General features: G+C 38.7%; 1 protein-coding gene across 1 annotated transcript in view; it reads right to left on the bottom strand.

The window, feature by feature from the left end:
• Window positions 1-21,647, bottom strand: part of LOC109856232 — a 53,084-nt gene that overhangs the window by 8,278 nt on the left and 23,159 nt on the right. Inside the window, exon 2 of the mRNA XM_020431277.1 lies at window positions 5,982-6,184. Within this exon, the coding sequence (XP_020286866.1) occupies window positions 5,982-6,184 (203 nt within the window). The remainder of the gene's footprint in view (window positions 1-5,981; window positions 6,185-21,647) is intronic.

Here is a 21,647-nt window from a genome sequence, read left to right as displayed (position 1 = left end):
AGTGGATTTATATTCTTCACATTTCATTTATGCTCCTCATATATTTCATTTTTCTAATTATTCTTTTATGGTGTTAATATATATTTTTTTATTAAATCGAAATGTTTCTGTAAGTAATAAGTACAAGAACAAGAGCAAACGCCGAAAAATGATAAACAGTTGCTAGCGCGAGGCTTAGCCGCTCGCGCTAGCCGCGTACGCTATGCCTATGTTGAAAGAAAGAGATAGTAGACATATCTCTGTTCTCTCCTACTGCCCGAAGACGGTCGAAGCGTCGAGCGCACTTGTACACGGCTGCTTGCGTGTGTGCGTATTCCCTCCACTTGCTGCAGCGTGCTGTAAGAGAGTCAAAACTGGGCACACTGCCGGCAAGTGCCATTTATTGCAAATCGATCGCACTTACTCGCCCCGCTTTGACGTCCTCGGCGGCGTGCGTTCGCTCGTCCGCGACAAACAATACCCTCGCTACAGGGATTAATTATATGTTGCCGGTGGCAGCGTATAAATCACACAATTAATTTTCCGCGGTTTGCTTCATGTTTGCGGCGTCGACACACGTACGCCGGTATCACGGACGGAACCGGATTACAAAAGAGAATTGAACTAATCTCCGGAGAGAAGACGTCGCTTTTGAAGACGCGCACTTCTCGAAGTTCTGAAAGAGTACGGTGGACGTACGAAGCTATTACCGTGATTCGACTTCGGTTGTTCGCTGGTAATTGGAAAGCGAATACATATTGTCTTTTCTAATTTTTTTTTTTTATTAGTTAGCGATTATAATAAAATCCATATAAATGTAGATTTGTGCGGAGAAGCGTGTAAGTTGACGTGCTCGATTAATTAATTTTGCACTTTTTGGTTTCTTCCATTGTCGCGACATTTATTCGCTGATCACACCGCGAAACAAACAACGGGGTTATCAACTGGCGGAATAATCGAGCTCTTTGTGCTGCGCGTTTATTGAGAGAATTAGAGTATAGCGACCGAACGCATCCGCATCGAGAATCAACTGGCACGTTTATGTGTGTAAAGGCAACAACGGGAGTAGTTGTTTATCGTTTTACTTCGCCCTCCAGTTACATAATGTAACGAATCAACAATGCCTGGTTTGATACGCTCACGCATAAATTCATCGGACTCGCCCAGCAATGTTAATATTGTTATCATCGTTTTGCAAAATACGGAGCGAGCAATCGGGAGAGGCTTGATATTCTCCGCTCATCTCCCCTTTCCTCTCTCAACCGTTCTCACGCCCTTCTGCTTCCGCGACAACCCCCTCGCGCGTTCGTGGTCGCAGCCGCAATTCTCGCGCTATATTTCTCTTCTTCCGCTGTGGGAGTGCGTCGCGATTTATTGGCCCGAAGTGCTGTCCGTACTTTCCGCCGGTAAAATCTAATTGGAAAACCATCGCGCGCACGAAAGCGTCTCACCTGCCGAATCGTGTATCGCGGAAACACCGCGCGCTCGTCGCATAAAGGATTTAGACTGGCTTTTATTTATTGATTTTTTTTTCGCCTCCAAAAACGTTGATTTTGTCGACGATTTACTTTTTTACCCGCGACAGCTACACGCGTGCATGTCTTGCGTAAAACGATTATCGCATAATGGATTGTTTCTTGCTGTTGTTGTTTGTTTGTTTTCGCGCCAAGATGCGCGTATATCGATTAGTGTTCTTGAGTCGCGCGATCTCCCGGCGAATATTCAAACTTTAAAAATGAGTTTACGAAACATCTCTTTTTGTTTACACAATAAAGTTTTAAAGCACGTTCGCTAATCGCGTTGCTTTTTTTTTGTTTAATTTAAGAATAAAGCGAAAAACGTAATTGTTTTTGTGTTTCTGTCGCGGAATGTGTTGAAGTGGAAAAAACAGCGGGTGATTTAAAACTAGAATACTTTGAGAGGCTGAATAAATGCTTTACTTGTGTTTTAATACGGATTGAATAAAGCTGTTAGCTGCGCTTTAGTTTGCTCGGACAAAGCTTTAACAGGTTTTTTTTTTTTTTTTTTTTAACTCGCTCTCCGAAAACGTGTTGATTTTGCAACGACTACTCTTTCTTCGTTCACGTTGTACGTGCGCAACTTGAAATATCGCGGGAGCAGATTGAACATTTCTATCTCTGTCTCTCGTTTTTTCCCTTCGTCGATGCAACGGCACGTAATCGACCGCACGCGAGGCGCCGATGTCGCAATAAAGTCAAAGTTGTCTTTGAAACATCGTATTAACAAGCTGAAAATGCGAAAAAGATATCTCTTTGAGAACGACAGAATCTTCCATTCGGGAGAAAAATTCTACGCGGCACGCTTTAAAAACCGCGTGCAAGATTTCTATTTAAAAACTTACCGCCGCGAATATCGCGTTTTAAGTGATAAAGATGAGCTTTCGCGTAGCTTTTCGTACAAATGGGCGAGTGATGAAAAGTGGATTACGCGGACTTTTCGCGGCGGCGGCGCGCGCTGGTTAACAGAAATAATATTCTTTTATGTTAATAGAGGCGAGAGGCGTCTATTACACAAGTGAGAAAAATCCAAAAATGCGCGTATAGTAACTGAACTGTTTTCGAAATAATATTGAAATTCATCGCGTTCGATCTGTCGTATATATCTATTGACTTCGCGCGATATTGTCAGAACGCGACGACACGATGGTTGATCGACATGTTTTATATCTGTGCCGCACATCGTGCGCAAGTTAAAACTATGAGCTGTACACATCGCTCTTGTATTCGCGCGCGATAACTGTAGCCGCTGCTGCGAGTTGACGTGGGAAAACATTGGGTCGAGTTTTAACGGGGCAAGCGACGGTTTTTTTGAACGTTTAGATTGTCAAGATAAAGAAGGAATCTTGTGTATGTAACGGCAAACGCACCGCTTTGCGGAGTCGCGATAAAACTCCGAGATTAAAGGCGCCATCATCGCGCGGACGTGAAAATTCTTGCCGCTTTACTACGTAATTTACAGTCGCTTTTTATTAAATACTGAGAATATCACCCTGTGGCTTGCTGTATTGCGCGTTTACGCGCCCGCGCTCTGTGTCGTTGTAATGCGGCGCGGTCACGGTTATTTTCGCAAGAATATGTATTTTCGCGCAAACGCCATGCTAACGCGCTCCATCGCGTATTTATTAAGCGTAAAATAGACGGCGGTTATAATTTCTGTCACCCGGTGAATAATGACGTTTATATACCGGCGTTGTATATTCGGGATATACGATAATTTACTTTATTTGCATGTGTGTGCGTATTGCGCGCGATGTACTCTTCTTTGACCTTGCCGCAGCATCGCAATATTATTCGCCGTTACCATATTTTGTCAAATTAGTTTTTACATCACAACGATATTGAGATGAAATATCATGTGCTTATTACTCCCGTGTAAAATACTTTCGCACGGGAAGTACTGTTTTTTTTTTTTTCGTCAAAACGTCACAGCTTCAGAAGTATATTTGCTCTTACATGCATACAAAATAAATGTATTCTATATTCGCGTAACAGACGCGCACGGAAAAAGAACGCGCGTACGATTTCTTCTGAAATCGTCGCGCTAACGAGTTTCAAATATTCAACGTTGAAACACATCGAAGCGTGTTAGAACGGCTCACCGCCATTTGCCGATATCACAAAAGAATTATTTATGCTTGTTTTGCGCGAGTATATACAGGATGTTTGGTAATTATCGGAACACCGCTCGTAGACAGGTAGAAGGGGTTATTCTGAGTCGAAAATTCCTATACCACTTTGCAAGATTTGCAATAATTAACGAGATGTTAATTAATAAAGATCGTGCGTAAATGATAGCTCGGCGTTTCGCGCGCCGTAGCAACGAAATAGAAAGAGCTAATATAATAGCATGTGATATACATAAACAACACATAATATACATAAAAATCAATAACTTACGACAACTAAACGCGAAAGCATGGACCTTGTATTTTTTTCATCAAAATAAATAAGTCTAATGTCAAGATGTGTTAAAAATGAATTTTTTTTTTAATTTATGTAGTTATTTATTTACGGGAAGATAAAAAAAACCATAGAAGAAGAACAAAATTAGAAAAGTTACATTTCATTGCAAATATTATTGCACTGTTGATTTTATAAGTTTTTTATTTTTCTTATATTCTAAAGTTTACATACAACAAATATTTAATTATTGTAATAGAAGAAATTAAATGTTTTTGTATTTTTTATGGAATTCTTCTAATAAATAAATAAATAAATAAATATTATTGACATCTTGCTGTTTTTCTTTAATCACATATATATGTAATATCGAGATGTTAATAATAATTATTATATCATTTATTTATTTATTTTATTTATAAAAAGAACCTCACAGAGAAAAAATTAGAAGTTACTTACAAATATTATAAATATGTATTGATGATGCAACAATGATTTTCTTGCTTGTTTCTTTTCTTAAAAACATTTAAATAATATTATGTACGTAGATAACGTGTGTATTTTTAAAATAAACTTTTGAGAAAATATACACCTGTCTACGAGCGATGTTCCGGCAATTATCAAACATCCTGTATATATATGTATGTATAAATGTATGAGAGAGTATGTATATCGTTAAGCATTCAATTGAATTCTGAAAGGTTTGCCGTATAAACAATAATTTTTATCGAATTAGTCGCGAATGACTTGGTAACGTTTCAATCACCGAAACGTGATGTTTGACGTTCATCGCAAAATGCGCATGTGTGATCGAGCGGAAGATACACACAATGAGAATAGGGTTTCGTTGACTGATCGCGCTATATATACATAGTATCGAATTTTAATTGGCGTGGTTTGAATATTTTTTTACAGACCTTGAAACTTCAGCTATGCGTAAATGTGTTTTGTATGTATGTATGTGCACAGCGACTGTTTCTTCTTCATGCATGCGAGATGTATGTACGAGCTGCGAGTACATTCGTTCGCGTATACATACGGCACGCAATCTGCCGTGCGCTTCGCGCATATGTTATAACGTGTGTGCCATTTCGTTTTGCCCGATATTGACTGTGATTCTTCTTTGTGAAAAAAAAAGCGAGTCAAAACGACATTTTTAAGTTGCGCGGAATTGCGACAGCGATAAGATAAGAATAAACTCGCAAACGTCGTGAATAAAAATACAATCGTGAAGAATTTACAATTTACATGAAGATCTCTGTAACCGCAAAAAGGGGAGACTAGTTGACGAGAGAGAGAGAGCTTTGTGAGACTGGTTTAAACTTGGATGCGAGTTTCGCCGCCGTTTCTTGGCGAGTTTTTGACATTTTCACGTCAGGTGCGAAACGTAAAAGTTACCTTACTGAGAAAAGTAGGAGCCAACTTTTAACAAGTACGAAACTGTAACAGAGCTTGCGGCTTGAAATAGCCCGATTGCGTGTGTAAAACTATAGTGAGAAACTGAAAGCACGCTTTTAATGATTCCAATTAAAGATAGTTTACATAAATAATAGGATTCTATGTTTTTCTTGTGGCATCACGAACGGATGCGCAAAAGAAAAGAATTGGCCACGTTGCATGCTAAATAATCTCTTTCTGTGTATGTATATATATATATAGTATATATATTATATATATATTATATTTTTTATTTATTATATATAATCTTTAATCGTATTTTATTATAATAATTATTATTGTACACAGTAGGAGTATAATTGTGCAAATTTGTTCTTTCAACTTATTTTTTCGAATTTTTTACCAACTGTTCAGTTCTCAGGATTTTTTGTTTTAGAGAATATGTTCAAAAAACTGTTTCAAACATTGAACGCAGTTTGTCGGTTGGACGCATACATTGCTGATTAAATGTAAAAACATATATACCTGTCTCTCGCAAAAGATTGAGCCTTTACCTGTTTTTTTTTTTTTTTTTTTTTTTTTAGATGAAAAATAGTGTGCATCTCTCGGAAAAGCATTTAAAAAAACAACGTTCATATTTGTCTTTTGATGTAAAAAAAACGTTCCGTAGAACGTATTACTTACCAGAACTTTTCCTCCAACATCTCCGAATACTCCGATCGGTGGCATCTCCTTGGGGATATATCGATAAAATTCCTGGCCCTTGTACCATTTGACGGTGTACAGGTCATCGTTTTCTAGGTCGTATCTACAATACATGTTAACCGTCGTGCCTGCTGCTACTGCCAATGGAATCTCGATCGACACATTCTTGAGCCCATAAATTCCTAGAAATCAAGATGAAACGAAGGTAAATTTACCGCCACGTAATTTAATTGCCCCTAATTGAGAGAGAAAATAAATATTTTACTTATTACTCTAAATTTATTTGTATAATATTACTGAACATTTTGTGTTTATCGTACAATTATTGTTGCGTGTAATATTTGATACACACTGAGTAAATAAATTGTAGGCAGATTTTGATAAATTTTATTTAACGTCAAAATATAAAATATGTACAAGTTGTTGCATTAGTTTAGCGTTATAAACCTTTCTAAAAATTATATGGTACATTTTATATGTTTTGTGAAAACATATAAAATGTACTTTTTGCAAATTTAATTCAGTGTTTATCGATAGCAGCAGAACATATTCTGTTAATATTAATGACAAACTTCAAGCTTGCGATCAATCGTAAAATATTTATATTAAATATTTGTATAACTCTGTATTTTCTGCGTAAATATAGTAAATATATAGTTCCTGTATTAATTCAAGTGTTTCTGTATACTAATTCATAATTTCTACATTTATATTTCTACATTACGCTTTTTTTTTTAATTCACATTAAGTATTTAAAAGTGGCGTTTAAAATCGCATTTCAAGTGACATTTATCATCGAATGCGTCTTTTACTGCGTATTTCATCGGCGCATAAAACGTCGACAAACTTGCATATACGAAAATCAATATCCTCTCTGAACTACCTGTTATTTATTACAAACTAAGAAATAATGCTCTTGAATTTAGACTAATTAAGTGTCGTGCAGGAATGTTAATCCTTGTAATTCTCTTCTAGTTGACTTTTATATATCAATAAGATAATAATTTATTGTTACAACATAAATCTAGATAAATGAATGTCTTATTTGATTTTAGCTGCGTTCCGATATTTACTGCCAATACTGGAAGTCTGTAATATATATTATGTCACGTGAATTATAGATTTTCAATATTGACAGTAAATAACAATACGCAATCCTCATCTCGTGTTATTGTTTGTCAGAAATGATTTTCTAAGAAACAAGGAAAACATGTATCACTTTTTAATTAACTATTTGTTTGTTTTCTCAACGACACTATGAAGATAGCGATCATTCTAGTATGTCTATATGCTGTCTACATCGTTGATTACAGCGTGAGGTTTTTCACCGCGAAAGAAACAGCGTGTTTTCCCGTCATTTAAATAATTGCATCGAAAAATTTTATCTCGCTCCGAGCGTAGATTAAATAAGACAGTAACAGTTTCGAACAACAGAGAAACAACTTTGTAACCAGAACTCAAGTCCTCGAACCAAGAACCACTTATTTTTTTCTTCTCTTTTAAAAAAAGCGAGTTGCGCAAGATGCTTATCTTATAATAACTTAAACGAACAAGTGCTCAAACTTTCTGCGTAATCCTGCCAACGCGCTATCGTCAACGCCGCTCGCTCCCGAGGAGATTACAAGCGGCGAACGAGAAGGGCGTTTTGCCAAAAAACACTCGGGAAAGATCGCAGCAAGTAACGTCACAGCCGTGGACTTTTAAGCATCCATTTGCGCACTCGCCTAGATCGAGTTTGAAAACTTATTACTATCAGAATGTAGTATTTTTGCCGCTGTCGCTGCATTATTTATCAGACAGGTTCTTAATTAGCTCTTGCGTGATCGGATCTTTATTAGAAAATTATTAATTATTATTTAAATAATTATCTTTCTCTCTCTCTCTCTCTCTCTCTCTCTCTCTCTCTCTTAATTAACAATTGATAGGAAAAAAATAAATCTACAACTCGCGGTTTATTTAATCATATAATTCACGAGAGAAAACTGTTTTATACACGCAAGACAGTCTGCGATTTACTGGGTGGTCTGTTATGACTTAATTAATATGTATGCAGAGTCCACGCTTCGGGCGTTTAGCGGTACAAAGTATTAAACATGTTAAGGGGTTGTCAGCACTGTGTATGACCGAAAAGCGTTCCACACAGAAGCGTTTGCCGACGTCGTGTTACCGTGACGTGCGGCGGAAAATTTCCGGCCCTTATCAGCGTGGCGCCGCGAGAAATCTGCGCTGCCACTCACCCCCGTCATCATTGTTCCGGCTTAAACGAGAAGAAAAATTCTGAAAGCGAGAGAGAGAGAGAGAGAGAGAGATTGTATATTTCGCACGAGTTTGCGGGATCAGCGACACCGGATCAGATGCGAAGCGTGCCGTGGACTAGCTGCGGCGGACTAGCGCAAAAGTTTGGTCATTAATTAACCGTTTTTCGGCACATCCCCCGCCTCAAATTAATTATTTATGACTCAAACCGCCGGTAGTCATTGTGCTGATAAAGTAATTAAACGATAATTAATCCGAAAAGCAATTAATCGGGAAAATAGAAGAGGGCGGGGAATGAAGAGAAAAGGGGAGGGGAAGAAATGTCATGGCTCTCGCGCGCGTGGCAATAAAATGCTTCGTATAAACGCGTTATTTGTATTTTGCATAATTGCGACTTTTAAATCGTATGGATTACCATTTCGCGTGTTGCGATTATTAAATTATAACAAGAGTGTCTGAACAATATACGAATGGTCACACACGTAGCGCGTTCTAATAAAAACGTGATATAACGTGAAAGAAAAATAAGTATCGTCGTTACGACGAACGAGGCAAATTCTTTATATCGCTCTTTTCCTCGCGTGTGCGGCTTTTAATTACTGCTTAATAATTGACGTCATTAGGCAAGTTCTCTCCCGGTTCCCTCTGACGGAACATCTCTCTCGGCAAAGCAAAAGTTTTTTACTTACACAGAAACGCCGCGCGTCTCCTTATCACTAATCACCGCGCGCAGTTTTGAACTTGTCCGTATTAGAAGAGCGATGCGTAATTAGAGTCGTTAATTGGAACGTCTGTGTGCCGCCGCTCTCTCCGAGAGAGTTTCGACGTTGTAAAGCCTTACGTGTGTAATCAGTTGTTTAGGGGGATGGGGGGAAGGGAGGATTGCGACCCCCCGACGAAGCGCGCGGCACGGATGCAACACACAGATCGCAGCGAGATTTAAATACCGCGCGCGTTCGCTAATCACCTCGCTAATCCTTAATTACCCGCGGCAGTTTGCGCCGACGATGTCGACGATCGCTTCGTTCACGGCTCGCTTCGTTCGTGATGCCTTCCGTTTTCGGAAAACGAGAGGCGAGATCTTTCCATAAATATATGGCATCAAAACAATGCGAGATGGCGCGAAGCTCTTGCGAACGTGTATCGGACATTGTCTTAAAGTTATATCGCGAGAATAATGGAGCTGCGCCACGCGAAAACTCGAGATTCACTATTTGCGGTCAAGATCGCGCGTCCGTTTTCGTGAATTAATAAAATTGCGGCGGCTAAGCGATAAGTACGGACAACACCGTACAAAGCGCGTGGCGAACCGCGCGCGCACCGAATATATTCCGGATAATATCAGTCGTACACGTAAAAGCAAGCAACAGATTGAAAGCCTCTTGCGTTAATCGGCTAATAAAGGCTGTAATAGCGGGACGAAATAGAGTGCGGCTACGTTACACACGCTCGCTGTATCTCTATCATCGTGTACACATGTACGTATAGCGCGCGCTATACGGAGCTAATCAAGCGCTCAAAACACGCGCGGCCGTTAAGTCATCAATCAAAGTGTGTTGCAAGAGGATAGTAATACAAAAAAACAAATATAAAATCACAAATAACGTCGCAAAAGTTGACTAACGATATAACTCGTCGTAAAAAAAAAAAAAATGTAGAACAAAGTAAAAATATAAAACAAACAAGACAGATAAAGAGATAGACGTTATATCCTCTTGTTTCCCGGGCGCAAAAAAATCGAAGCGCGGTTGCCATGGAAACCGTGTTCTTTTCAGAGTGCAAGCGCGCACACTTGAATCCGCGAAGGTAATCCTAAACTCTTAATTGCGGCGTAATTACTTATACGCTCGCCGATGTGCGAGCGAAGAGTTCTCGAGAAACCTTTTGCGCATTATGCATATCCACGGCCAGATACCTTACGGCCATGAAACCGGAAAAGCCAAAGGCGTAAAAGAGAGCCCCCGCATGCTCTGAAATGAGATCCCCCTTTCTTCGTTCGAAAACTCAACTAAATGAAAATCCCATCCTTGCCGGGATAGGGAGAAACGCCCGGCCGTATAGAAGCTTTTATTGTTTCATGAAAAGACGGAAAACGCGCACGCGCAGATGGGAGAGAGAAGGAAAAAAGATATTGAAAATACGCATAGCAAAACCTTTTACCTCTCTCGGTGAGATTCTTTTTCTCTCTCTCTCTCTCTCTCTTTCTTCCTCTCCCCCCCTCTTTTGCCGATCGGTACGTATATCGGATGAATAAAAGCGCGCGCGCGCGCGAGCCACGGACTTTTCCACGTTTTAGAACTTATTTAACAAGCCGCCGGCGCCGTATTCTGAAAATTTATACGAGCTCGATCGGGATTCGCGGACCGAGATTTTCTCTCTCTTTCTTTCGCGAACACTGCGAGAGAAGTTGCGCGATTAATCTAAAATCCTATTAATGAAATCGGTTAATATGTGATACGGAAACTTTAGTTTTGTATCGTCAAAATATCAAGTTTGCGCAGCCACGTCGGGAATACGTAAAATGATTACGCCTCAAGGCGGTGCGTGTACAAAGTGATCTTTTCCTGGACCAAAGCTTGCCTCCGAGGCAATGTAAAGTTCCATTACGTAAAACGCTCCTCACATTCGCCGCGCAAATTGCTGGCTCATGACGATTCTGTTGTGCGCAATCCGTTGCAGTCCATTTGCGATCGACAGATGATACGAGAGAGAGAGTGAGAGAGAGAGAGAGGGGGGGAAGGGGAAAGGGGAAAGGACGCGATCTTTTTAATCTGAGAAATGGAAGCGACCATTTACGATCAACTCCGAAGGTGTTATATCGAGCATCGCGTCGATACGGCTCTAATTTTCCCGTAAAAATCGAGGGAAATTATTTGGCGTTCGAAACCGAATCTTTTAAACTTTCAACGCCTACAACGATCGAAAAAAAACTTGATCGGTTATGGAGACTGCAAGAAGAAAAAGAGCGGCGAGACAGCGACGCCCTCAAAATACAAGTTCTAACTTTAATACGATTTTACAGCGGCTATAAAAAACTTTATAACCGAGCGCATATCGCTCCCGAGCATCTTCGCGCGGGCACGACGACGTACGGACGTTGTCTCGCTGCACCCAAGGGGGTCTTCGATCATTTCGATTTCCTCGATTGATGCGATCACCCGGTGATGCTTCACCGATACCGTCACTTTGACTGAGATTTTGCTCGCGTATATTCTTTTATATATTGCATTTTTATCAAAATCTCTCTTCGAGAGTTAGAATTTTTTACGTGAAACTTAGATTTTCCTAATGGATTTTCAAGTCAAAAAGTTAAAATTCCTTAAAGATTTCCCTTGTCAGAATAATTGATTGTAAAATTCTAATGACGATCTTCCGTAATTAAGAGAAACGGTGCTACATCCAACACATTAGTTCTTACTCATCCTCGTAAAACTTGTTTTATCGACCTCTTCTTGTTATTCTCGAGATGGTCTGCAATTAAGTAAAATGTAATCTCGGTAATGTGTACATGCTTGAACTAAATGGTATAATACATGTTCGTGCTATTTCTCTCCCTCCTTCTTTCTCTCTCTCTCTCTCTCTCTCTTTCTCTACAAGATTTCAAATAAATTTGTATGAACAACCTCATGAGTAACCTGTTTTCAGAATAAGATTTTAAAAGTAGATCTCTTGCATCATCCTTTTCTGAGTTTTTTTGTGCTAAGAAATTAAAAAGCTCGGCTGAAAAAATATTCGTAAGTAGTAAAACGCATTTTAGCAAAATCCATTTTCCAAGATTGAAATTAATTATTGAGAAGTTTATTTTTCCCTAACGAAGTACACACACACATATTTATAAATTTTCTTCCGTTATTATTTATTTTATGAAGCACAAGTAAAGAAAAGCTTGCGGTGTGTTTCACAAACGCAATTAATCAGACGGGAGTTACAACACGCGAAAAAAACCTCATTTATTCTGACATGTAGTTCGCAAGTTAAAATTACATACGATTTTTCTCTTCTGGTCAAGGGCGAGCCTCACACAATGCTGCCGCTTGCAGGCAAAGAATTTTTCACTCTCTTCTCAATTTGTTTACGTCCGCGTTACCGAGCATCATCGCTCGGAAGAAATTAAATTATTCACACGACGTGATCAGAGTTATTTTCAAAACAGAGTCTCGATCGAGAAGATTTACAAAATAGGTCAGCAGTCAAAATTGGTGACTCGTGAGCAAATTGCTATGCGTTGGTCCACGCGTAATTATGCTTTCGCTTCTAACGTCATAATCCGATTAGTTTACAGTGACTGGTTTTGAAACATAAATATTAGCAGTTTGTTATTCTGGGACAAGTGTTGCTAAAATAAATCAACATTATCAGTGATGTTTATTTGTGACAAAAATCAGCAAATTATTAATAGTCGATAAAAGATCATTTTTTCGGATTTAAATAATAATTAATTGACAATCGCAAATGCATTGAATAAAACTCGGTAACGTAATAATGAAATTAATTTGCAAATCTCTGCGAGAGTAATTATAACTTTGCAAATGATGATAGTCTCTCTCTTTTGTTTTCAAGAGAATCGATTGTTAAATACATAATTCTTTCTGTGAAAATAGTCCAATTTAATAATAACTTTTCATATTATATTCTCTCTTTCGCGGATCAAAATCCGTTACGCTTTCTCGACGTACAATCATCTCTTCCTTGTGCATTGCCGATAACAATCATCTTCCTCTCATGCGAGTGTCTCTAATGATACGAATAATTGTCTGGTATTTAATCGCTTACGGTTACATTATAAATCGGCACTTGTTGCGGAACGCTTACGTTTTTCGTATCGCACCATTGTCTCTCGCTGAAAGAAAATGAGTTCCAGCAATTCCCGGGTAATAAGCGAACTATCTGCCCGCATCTTTCATTACGCTAGTCAATCTTCTTTTTATTTCTATGTGCCAAGTGCAAAAACTCTCACGCGGCGAATTGCATAATACTAACTGCTACTCCTGTTCTTCTTTATTACGAATCGGTTCTCTGTTCGTTACAAACGTCCGTTCCACTTGAATGTATGCAAAGCGAATACATTCACGGAAAATAACAAAATGTATTAACTCCGCCCTAGACGGAGATCTCAAACTCGTTTGAGAAAGGAAGAGGGTTTAAAGATAGCAGACTTCTTTTTCTCTTTTGTCAGTTTTCTCTCTAAAACTTCGCAAAAGTCCGTGAGTGCGAACGCACATTTGTAAGAGAATATTTTGAAAATAAAAATAAAAGAACGAGAAGAAAGAGAGAAAATTCAAGTTTATTGAGATAAAGGAACGCAAGTTTTATATTTTACTTTACTTCTTACGAAAAGAATGTGTGCTATGTACGACTAAAAACATCGTGCAGATGTCACTTACCTACCTCGGAAAAACAAAAATAAAATTATATTCCACGCGTACGTAGGAGTTTTTGCAACAATTATAGAATAAACTTGAATCTTAATATTTGCTAAGAAATGAATAAGGTCATACGAGCCGCTTTGCAGGATGTTATGCTGAAATGTTCTATTATATATATGTATACATATATATATATATGTTCACATGTAAAAATTTACATATATATGTGAACATATATATGTTTACATGTAAATTTTTACATGTAAACATATATATTTGCCTATAATATCTTAATTTTTGCCTATAACAGCCTATTTTTTTTAGTATTACTTATGCAAAGTATTTTGCGTCAAAGTTTGAGAGAATTGTCATGAGAATTGTCAAATTCGTCGACATTACGACTCTCTTTTAGAAAAGAAAAATTTAACAAGTAGCGAGACTATCATCAGTGAAACAAAGTTCGATTGCTACACTCCAGTTCTTAATTAATATTCCTAGCGCGGAACGGGAGAAATATTATATAGTTTATAACGTTAAACTCGCGACTTGGGGAGGTGGTATTTTGCGAGAAAACAAATCATTCATTCCGCGAGGCGCGTCTCTCCCTCATAAATGGTTTATCTTCCTGGCTTTTCTCGCGCGGTATACAATTACGTGTCGCGAAAACTTTCCGGAAGTATCGTCAAGATTCCGGAGAGGGGGAAAATATATCCTTGACTCCCCTGTGCGTGTGTGAGTATAATATCTATATACGCCGAGTTGCAGGCGTCTCGCCTCTTCCGCCGCGCGGGCACGTACATGCAAATATGAATTTCCCGTATTCGCCCGCTTTCAGCTGTGTAACGCGTTGTCGCAATACCGAAGTCTGCAATGCAACGAAAGGACAAGAGGGAAGGAGAAACGTTATCTACAAATATACACGAGGACGAGCCGAGCAAGGTCTTTACCGTCGGCTGGATCGAAGTGGCTTTGCCGCTGAGCCGCGAATAAATCGGCGGTGCGGAAAAGCGGATACGCGCGCGTTGCCTTTGCGTATGACCGTAACCACCGGGTTCGCGCGCTATCTCCCGACGTCGCCAGAACCCCGTTGAATTTGTCCCGGGGAAAATAAGCGCGGGGAAAACCCGAATGATATACTCTTTTCCGAAACGCCATCTCTCGCGCCTTCTTTCCCGAAACTCTTCGACTGGAGAAAAGGTGCAAAGTCGCCGAGACGTCGTTTATTTACGTTTGCGCATGAGGAGACGCGGATAGTCGCGTTATATAATATACATATATATTCTCCTATATTGTAGTGTATGTATTCTAGAAAATAGAAACAGGATTTTCACAACAAGAGAAAGGAACATTGCAGCGAATGTCGAAAAAACATAGCCGAAGTGAATCAAAAATTTCGTCGGGGGGTGAAAGTTAAAATTTAATAAAATAAATTTATTAATTTTTATTTCTTCCTCCCTTTTCGCGTCGCGTGCAATTTTCTGTGTTTTTATGTAGCCTCGAAGTACAGTTTTTTTTGTGCACATAAATAACAGAAAGAGAATACGAAGTAAACGAGTATGTGTGTGTATATATCCTGGCGTCCTCCCGGCCAGATTACAGAAGAGAGAGGTAAACATTTTCTATCAAGATTCGCGCTAACTTTTTAATGGCTTTTGGCTTCGGAACTTTCCATCATCTTGATATACTTGGCCCGTCGAAACAGTGTCTTGAAATAGCGACCGACAAAGAGAAATGATTTTTGCAGGGTTATCTTCGAACGTTGTGATAATTGGACTGAATGTTAAAAATGTCGAAATAAGAAGATGCGCGACGAATATTTATATTTGTTCGTGACGCGTGCATAATTGTTACAATGCGAGATTGGGTGCGTTCAGACAACTCAACAGTTGCACAACGGTTGAGAGATAATCAATTCTGATTGGATCATACTTTTGGAACCGCAGCAGATTTTGAAGAATATAAGTCCTATCATAAGTGATGATCTCTCAACCGTTGAGTTGTCTGAACGCACCCATTATAAACATCGTGCGGGACGCGAGACAGATCGATTTTGATAAAAACGCGCGCGCGTTCTCAATTTCTTTAAATACATTATCTGCCATTAATGGAATAATCTTCGTTGCTGCACTTAGAGCACGGCAGACGAGAAATACGTTTACACGAGCAGATAGCGTAATAAACAAATCCGCGTGCATCTTGTTATAAAGCAAGATTATAAACATCGTGTGGGACGCGAGACCGATCGATTTTGATAAAAACGCGCGCGCGTTCTCAATTTCTTTAAATACATTATCTGCCATTAATGGAATAATCTTCGTTGCTGCACTTAGAGCACGGCAGACGAGAAATAGGTTTACATGAGCAGGCAGCGGAATAAGCGAATTGAATTATGCACACTATACGTATACCATGAATTATGTATATTTACGCGCGCGTATACTCGCGTGTACACGTTTATGTGACAAATCCACGCACGTACGATATGTGACAGGAAATGTGGTGACGCGATACGTGTGCGGATACGTGTGTGTATTTTGCAGGGTTGAGAGAAGAGCGGGAGAGAAGGAGGGGCCGTGCCACAATGGATTTTCCAATTTCACGTTGTCTTCTCGTTCGCGCATCGACGCTTCCACCCGTCGGCATCATCCCTCGGCTCCCTCTCTCACTCTCGGTCGAAACTATCCCCCTTCCCTTCGGTTCGGGCGAGCTTAACTTGGGAAGTATGTGCGGCATGTTTGTGTACGGCTGTGATTTACTCGCTCTCGGAAGAGCTTCTCTCTTTCTTCTTGTCGCACGTCTCTCTCTCTCATTTCTCTCTCTCTCTCTCTCTCTCTCTCTCTCTCTCTTTCGTGCACAAAAGGAGGAAGTGAATCAGAACGCGAGAGGGTCAGAGGGAACGTGTGAGACGAAATTTGTCGATTTCGAACTCTCCGAGCGTGGTGAATTCGTCGATATACCGTCGCGGCATCCAATGTATCGCGGAACCGTCTTGGAAGCTTCTCTTGTAACACGACTGGCCGCGGGCGTCGGAAACCCTGGGCAAACTTCATTCTAGTCACACAGAACTGATATCGCGCGGATTCTCTAGACGCGAGTACGATCTTGAAACTGCCGGACGAGACTGCCGCTGTGTGCCGTTCTCCCGATTTAATGGAGAAGGAAGAGAAGGCCAAGTTGCCTCTTAGATAAGCCGCACGTCCAAGTTGCGGATATAGCGAGGTGCGGAATACACAATTATATATATAGTACAACGTTTATTTATTTCGGTTTTTAGAAATGTTATATAAATTGCAAAATTAATATCGAAACGTGAGACACAGATTTGTTATTTGTATTTATCGCAAGCTTTGTACATGTGTGCGTTCGTAAAACATTTTTTCATACTGTCACATGTATGTCGCAAAATGTTTATGAAATTACTTTTTTAAATAATTATTCCACTTGTTTAATTTTTACATTATTATATTTATAAATATAAAACGTAATAAATAGCTCTAAATATTTTTAAAAAAGATGTTGAAACTGGCAGTTTGAAGCAAAACACGGTTGTTGTTTAATTTTTTAATTATTATATTTATAAGTATAAAACGTAATAAATAGCTCCAAATATTTTTAAAAAAGATGTTGAAACTGGCAATTTGAAGCAAAACACGGTTGTTGTTGTGTGTGAATGTAATTAGTTGTTTATTGTACAAGCATAAATGTATATAAATGTATGTAAACGTTTTGACCTCCGATTTAGGTCTTTTTCAATACAATTCTAGAAACAAATATTTATAATGAAATAACTGCAAAAGGAAATAGTAAGTAAAAAGTAAATGAAAAAGATTTATAAAAACTTGCAGTTAGGTTTTATTTTTTTTTGCGGTACTTTATTATAAATATTTGTTTCTAGAATTGTATTGGAAAACTCGAAATCGGAGGTCGAAACGTTTACATACATTTATATACATTTATGTTTGTAATAAACAACTAATTACATCCACACACAACAACAACCGTGTTTTGCTTCAAACTGCCAGTTTCAACATCTATTTTTATTATACTAGCATAACACAGGCGCGCGCTACGTTATTATTGTTTTTATTTTAACGTGTAGTGTCAGTGAACACAACCTGTCACCGCGATGAGAGCTAGTATATACGTCTTACAAACCATATAATACACATTAAAGAGATGATTATTGTATATAGAGATATAGAATATTATATATAATATACATATATAATATTCTCTTTTTTACTCTTTTTCCTGTCACGTGACTTTAGTCACGTGTTGTTTTTCCGTTCTCTCTTTTTTCTTTTATTTTTCAAGTTTGATTTTTATGCGTTATTTCTGACATCTCTTATACATATATATATATATATATATGTGCATTATTGTATATAGAGATATAGATATATGTACCGTAATGACGTGACCGGGGTCAGTGACCTGTAGTATGTATATAATATGTATAATACAATATAAAGTATATTATTATAAATATATAATAAATTATATGTATAATATATATTATTTAAAATGTTATATATAATATAAATTACAGTCACGTTACTTTAGTCACGTGTTGTTTTTCTACTCTTTCCTGTCACGTAACTTTACTTTAATCACGTTTTTAATTTTTTCCACGTATATGATGTTACTTCACGTAAAGTCCGGCTGTACATAACAATAAGTCGCGAAAACGTCCGTTTCGCAAAATAGATCAATCGCACTGGATCGATAGGTCGATTTCGTTTAATGTATGTAAATCGAGCTTTAGGCGGAGCAATTACGACGTGAAGTTGGCGCGAAGGCGCGAGAACCCGCGCCCTGCAGTGTCGAAAATGGCGGACCAAGTACTTGCTGACCGTTTCGTTACTCTTAGTGCGTCAATTAATCTACTCGATCGGGTGTGGTTTTCGGGTGTCTGCGATTGATATCGAATCGCGCTCCCAATCGGCTTGCTGTACGCGCCGGAAAATTATGGCCACGGGAGTGTTTGCATTTTCGTGTTTTGCATTAGTCGGGACGCGCAGTTGATTGTTCGTGCGTCAAGTGCGATTAGAGACGCGCGTTTTCGCATTCGCGATCGATATCGATTACTGTCGTCGATCAATATTTGCCGAAGAGTAGAGAGAGAAAGAGAGAACAATAACGGTCGCGTGTCGGATTTTTTGGAGTGTGATTAAAAATTGCGCGTGTATTGTGCACGAAAAACGTCAAAAAAAAAAAAATCACCAAACTAGAGAAGAAACAAAATAGTGATTTCGCTGTTGACTGCGATCGCCAACGGTGAGTTTGTTATTTGCTGATTACTTTTCAACTGTTGTATCTTGTGTATAAAAAGCACGTAACCATCTTTTCTATTGATTTGAAAGCTTTTGGTTTGGTCGTTAAAAAACAAAGTCTTTTAGTAAATAATATCAGATTTAAATAATACGAGAGAGATTAATTTAGATAAAGAAAGAGAAAAATAAAGAGAAAGAGATTGATTTATTGTAGATAAAAAGAGAGGTAGAAATAAATAGATAAAGCTAAACAGAGATGTTTTAGAAGAAAAAGAGTAAATAATTAGAATGCAACGTTGAAAAAATAAATTTTGAATTAAATACGATTTGAAGATAATATATATATAAAGATAATATATATATATGTGACACATTCACATTACTTTCGGTTCTTTCAGTTACTTTGTAACTCGCTGAGCGTAATCATGTGAAAAAATTTGTGTTAAAGCTTGACTCAAGAACTTGTTTAACTATGTCCACACATTTATATTGAAAAAGATCTAATTCGAAGGCCGAAAACGTTATATTGTTTTAATTTACTCAAATAAAGTTACACATTACTTACACATCATCAGCAGTGTTTTTGCTTCAAACAGCCATTGTCAATGACTTAACATTATTTAATTTTTTTAAAATTTGAAGCTGACTATATCCATTATTTATATATATATATATATATATATATATAATTTATTTATTTGAATAACATGTAATTCTTAGTTCAAATCTTTCATTAATAATGTATTGTTTTTCTTAGTTTAAATCTTTTATTACTTTTACTAACATTTGCTTTATCAAAATTTAGGAAAAAAAAGTTTATTCTTTATCGAAGGGATTTTGTGCAGTTAAATCGAGAATTACGGATCTTTCTACAGAAATCAAGCTCGATACAAGCTTTATACCTATACAAGTCGTGTGACGTAACATAATGACGTTTAAAGCAAAAAAAACTCATTTACCGACATCCGCGTCAGTACATATTTTCATCGCAATACGTAGAACCATTTTCTCACAATGTACTCTCTGTCGCGCTGCCAATTATAAAGTTTTGTAAAGATAACGAGAATATTACCGGGAGAATGACAATGCGCGCGGGGGATGTTCCTCCGCGTATAAAGAGCACACAAGACGTGCATCCCTCTTTCTCTGTGCTGTTATTGCGATAAGAATTACTCGTCAGGATGAATAATAGTCGGGTCGCGGCGCGTTACGAGATCACAATTTCTCAAAACCTCTTCGCCGCGCCGCGCGACTCTCTTCTCTCCGCACCCATCTTTCATTTTACTGTTATATCCCGGTGTATCTTCCGATGGATTGAATGCGCGCGCGGTGCTACTAGAATTACGCCAATAAAGACACGCGGCACGATACCAAATCCGGTGCGCATATATCTTCCGGCGCGAATATATGTTTTTGATCGCGCACCGACTCTATCTCGAATAATAATGACTCGCAATGGAAAAAAAAAAAAAAAAAAACTCATCTTTATGTGTATTCGAACGAACATGAACGCGGCGTTTGATATCGAGATGATAGGCGCGGATAGAGACGGAAACGAGAGGAAAATGCGCTTCGTTCCACGCTCGCTCTCGGGCTCGCGTGGGCCTCGCGTTATATCGCGGGCGTATACGGCAATAGGAATGCACAGCAAAAAGAAGGACACGCATCCTCCGGTTCGTGTACACACACGATGTTATGAGGAAGCGAGTGCAACAATAGGCGCGCATTATACTGACAAGCCGCGGCGCCGCACGGGGTGGGGGGATAAGGTGCAATCTCCTTATACGCCGCGTCTCCTTCTCGCGCGCGCGCGCGGTCTCTACGTGGCCAACAATGAACTTGTATTCTCATGTTTCGTCTCTTTCCCTCTCACCGCGACTCTTCTCACCTTTCATGATTGTTGAACCACACTTCCACACGCGGCCTCAAACCGTAAACTCGTCTGAAACGCCGTGTACGCGCCGCCAATCGTCACTCCGCTCGAGAGGACATGTTCACGGCGCGCGCTTAATTTACCACGCGCATGGAGGTCTCAAATCCGTGAAGTAATTTCTGCGCGCGTATTCACGTGGGAGCCGTGTTGTACAAATTCTTATCAACGTATTCGATCAATGGTCTATTTCATCGCGAGGAAAAATCGTGTCACAGGAATGCGCGTCGACTCGTTTGTTATCCGTTTGAAGGAATGACTCGGTGATTTTTTTTTTTTTTTGTTTTTTTTCACGTATCTAATAACGGAGAAAGTAATTTAACGTATCGTACGATTCTCTCGCCTCTCCGCGAATTGACGAGATTGCAAAAGCATGATTTTTCATATCGCAAAACAGATTGATCGATGAGGGTTTACGGTATAATTTCAGTTGAATAATTTTAGGGTAGAAAATTTTTCTCCACCTTTTTTTTCTCAATAACAAGAAATATATAAGGCCTTACGAGCCATTCGCAGGATGTTTGAGCGGAAACTGTGCGTGTATATACATATATATATACACATGTAACGACTTCAACTTGTAAATTTTTACAAGTGAGTGTTTTTTGAATTGAAATCTCAATTGTTAAATTCATACGGGATGTTGGATTTGCATCACACATATGAGAGACCCCGAATACCCCCCTAACTAATTTTTAAAATATTGCGAAAAAAACTCCTCGGCCAGGAGTCTTTTTTTTTTATTGAAAATGTATTTAAAAGTCACCGAGTCATCACCGAGAGGAATAAATATGAAATCTCCGAACTGAGAGACCATTTT

Source organism: Pseudomyrmex gracilis, unplaced genomic scaffold (genome assembly GCF_002006095.1).
Source record: "Pseudomyrmex gracilis isolate BER0280 unplaced genomic scaffold, ASM200609v1 scaffold_111, whole genome shotgun sequence".
NCBI lineage: Eukaryota > Metazoa > Arthropoda > Insecta > Hymenoptera > Formicidae > Pseudomyrmex > Pseudomyrmex gracilis.
Note: the sequence above shows the minus strand (reverse complement) of the source record. Positions and strands in the feature narration are given on the sequence as shown.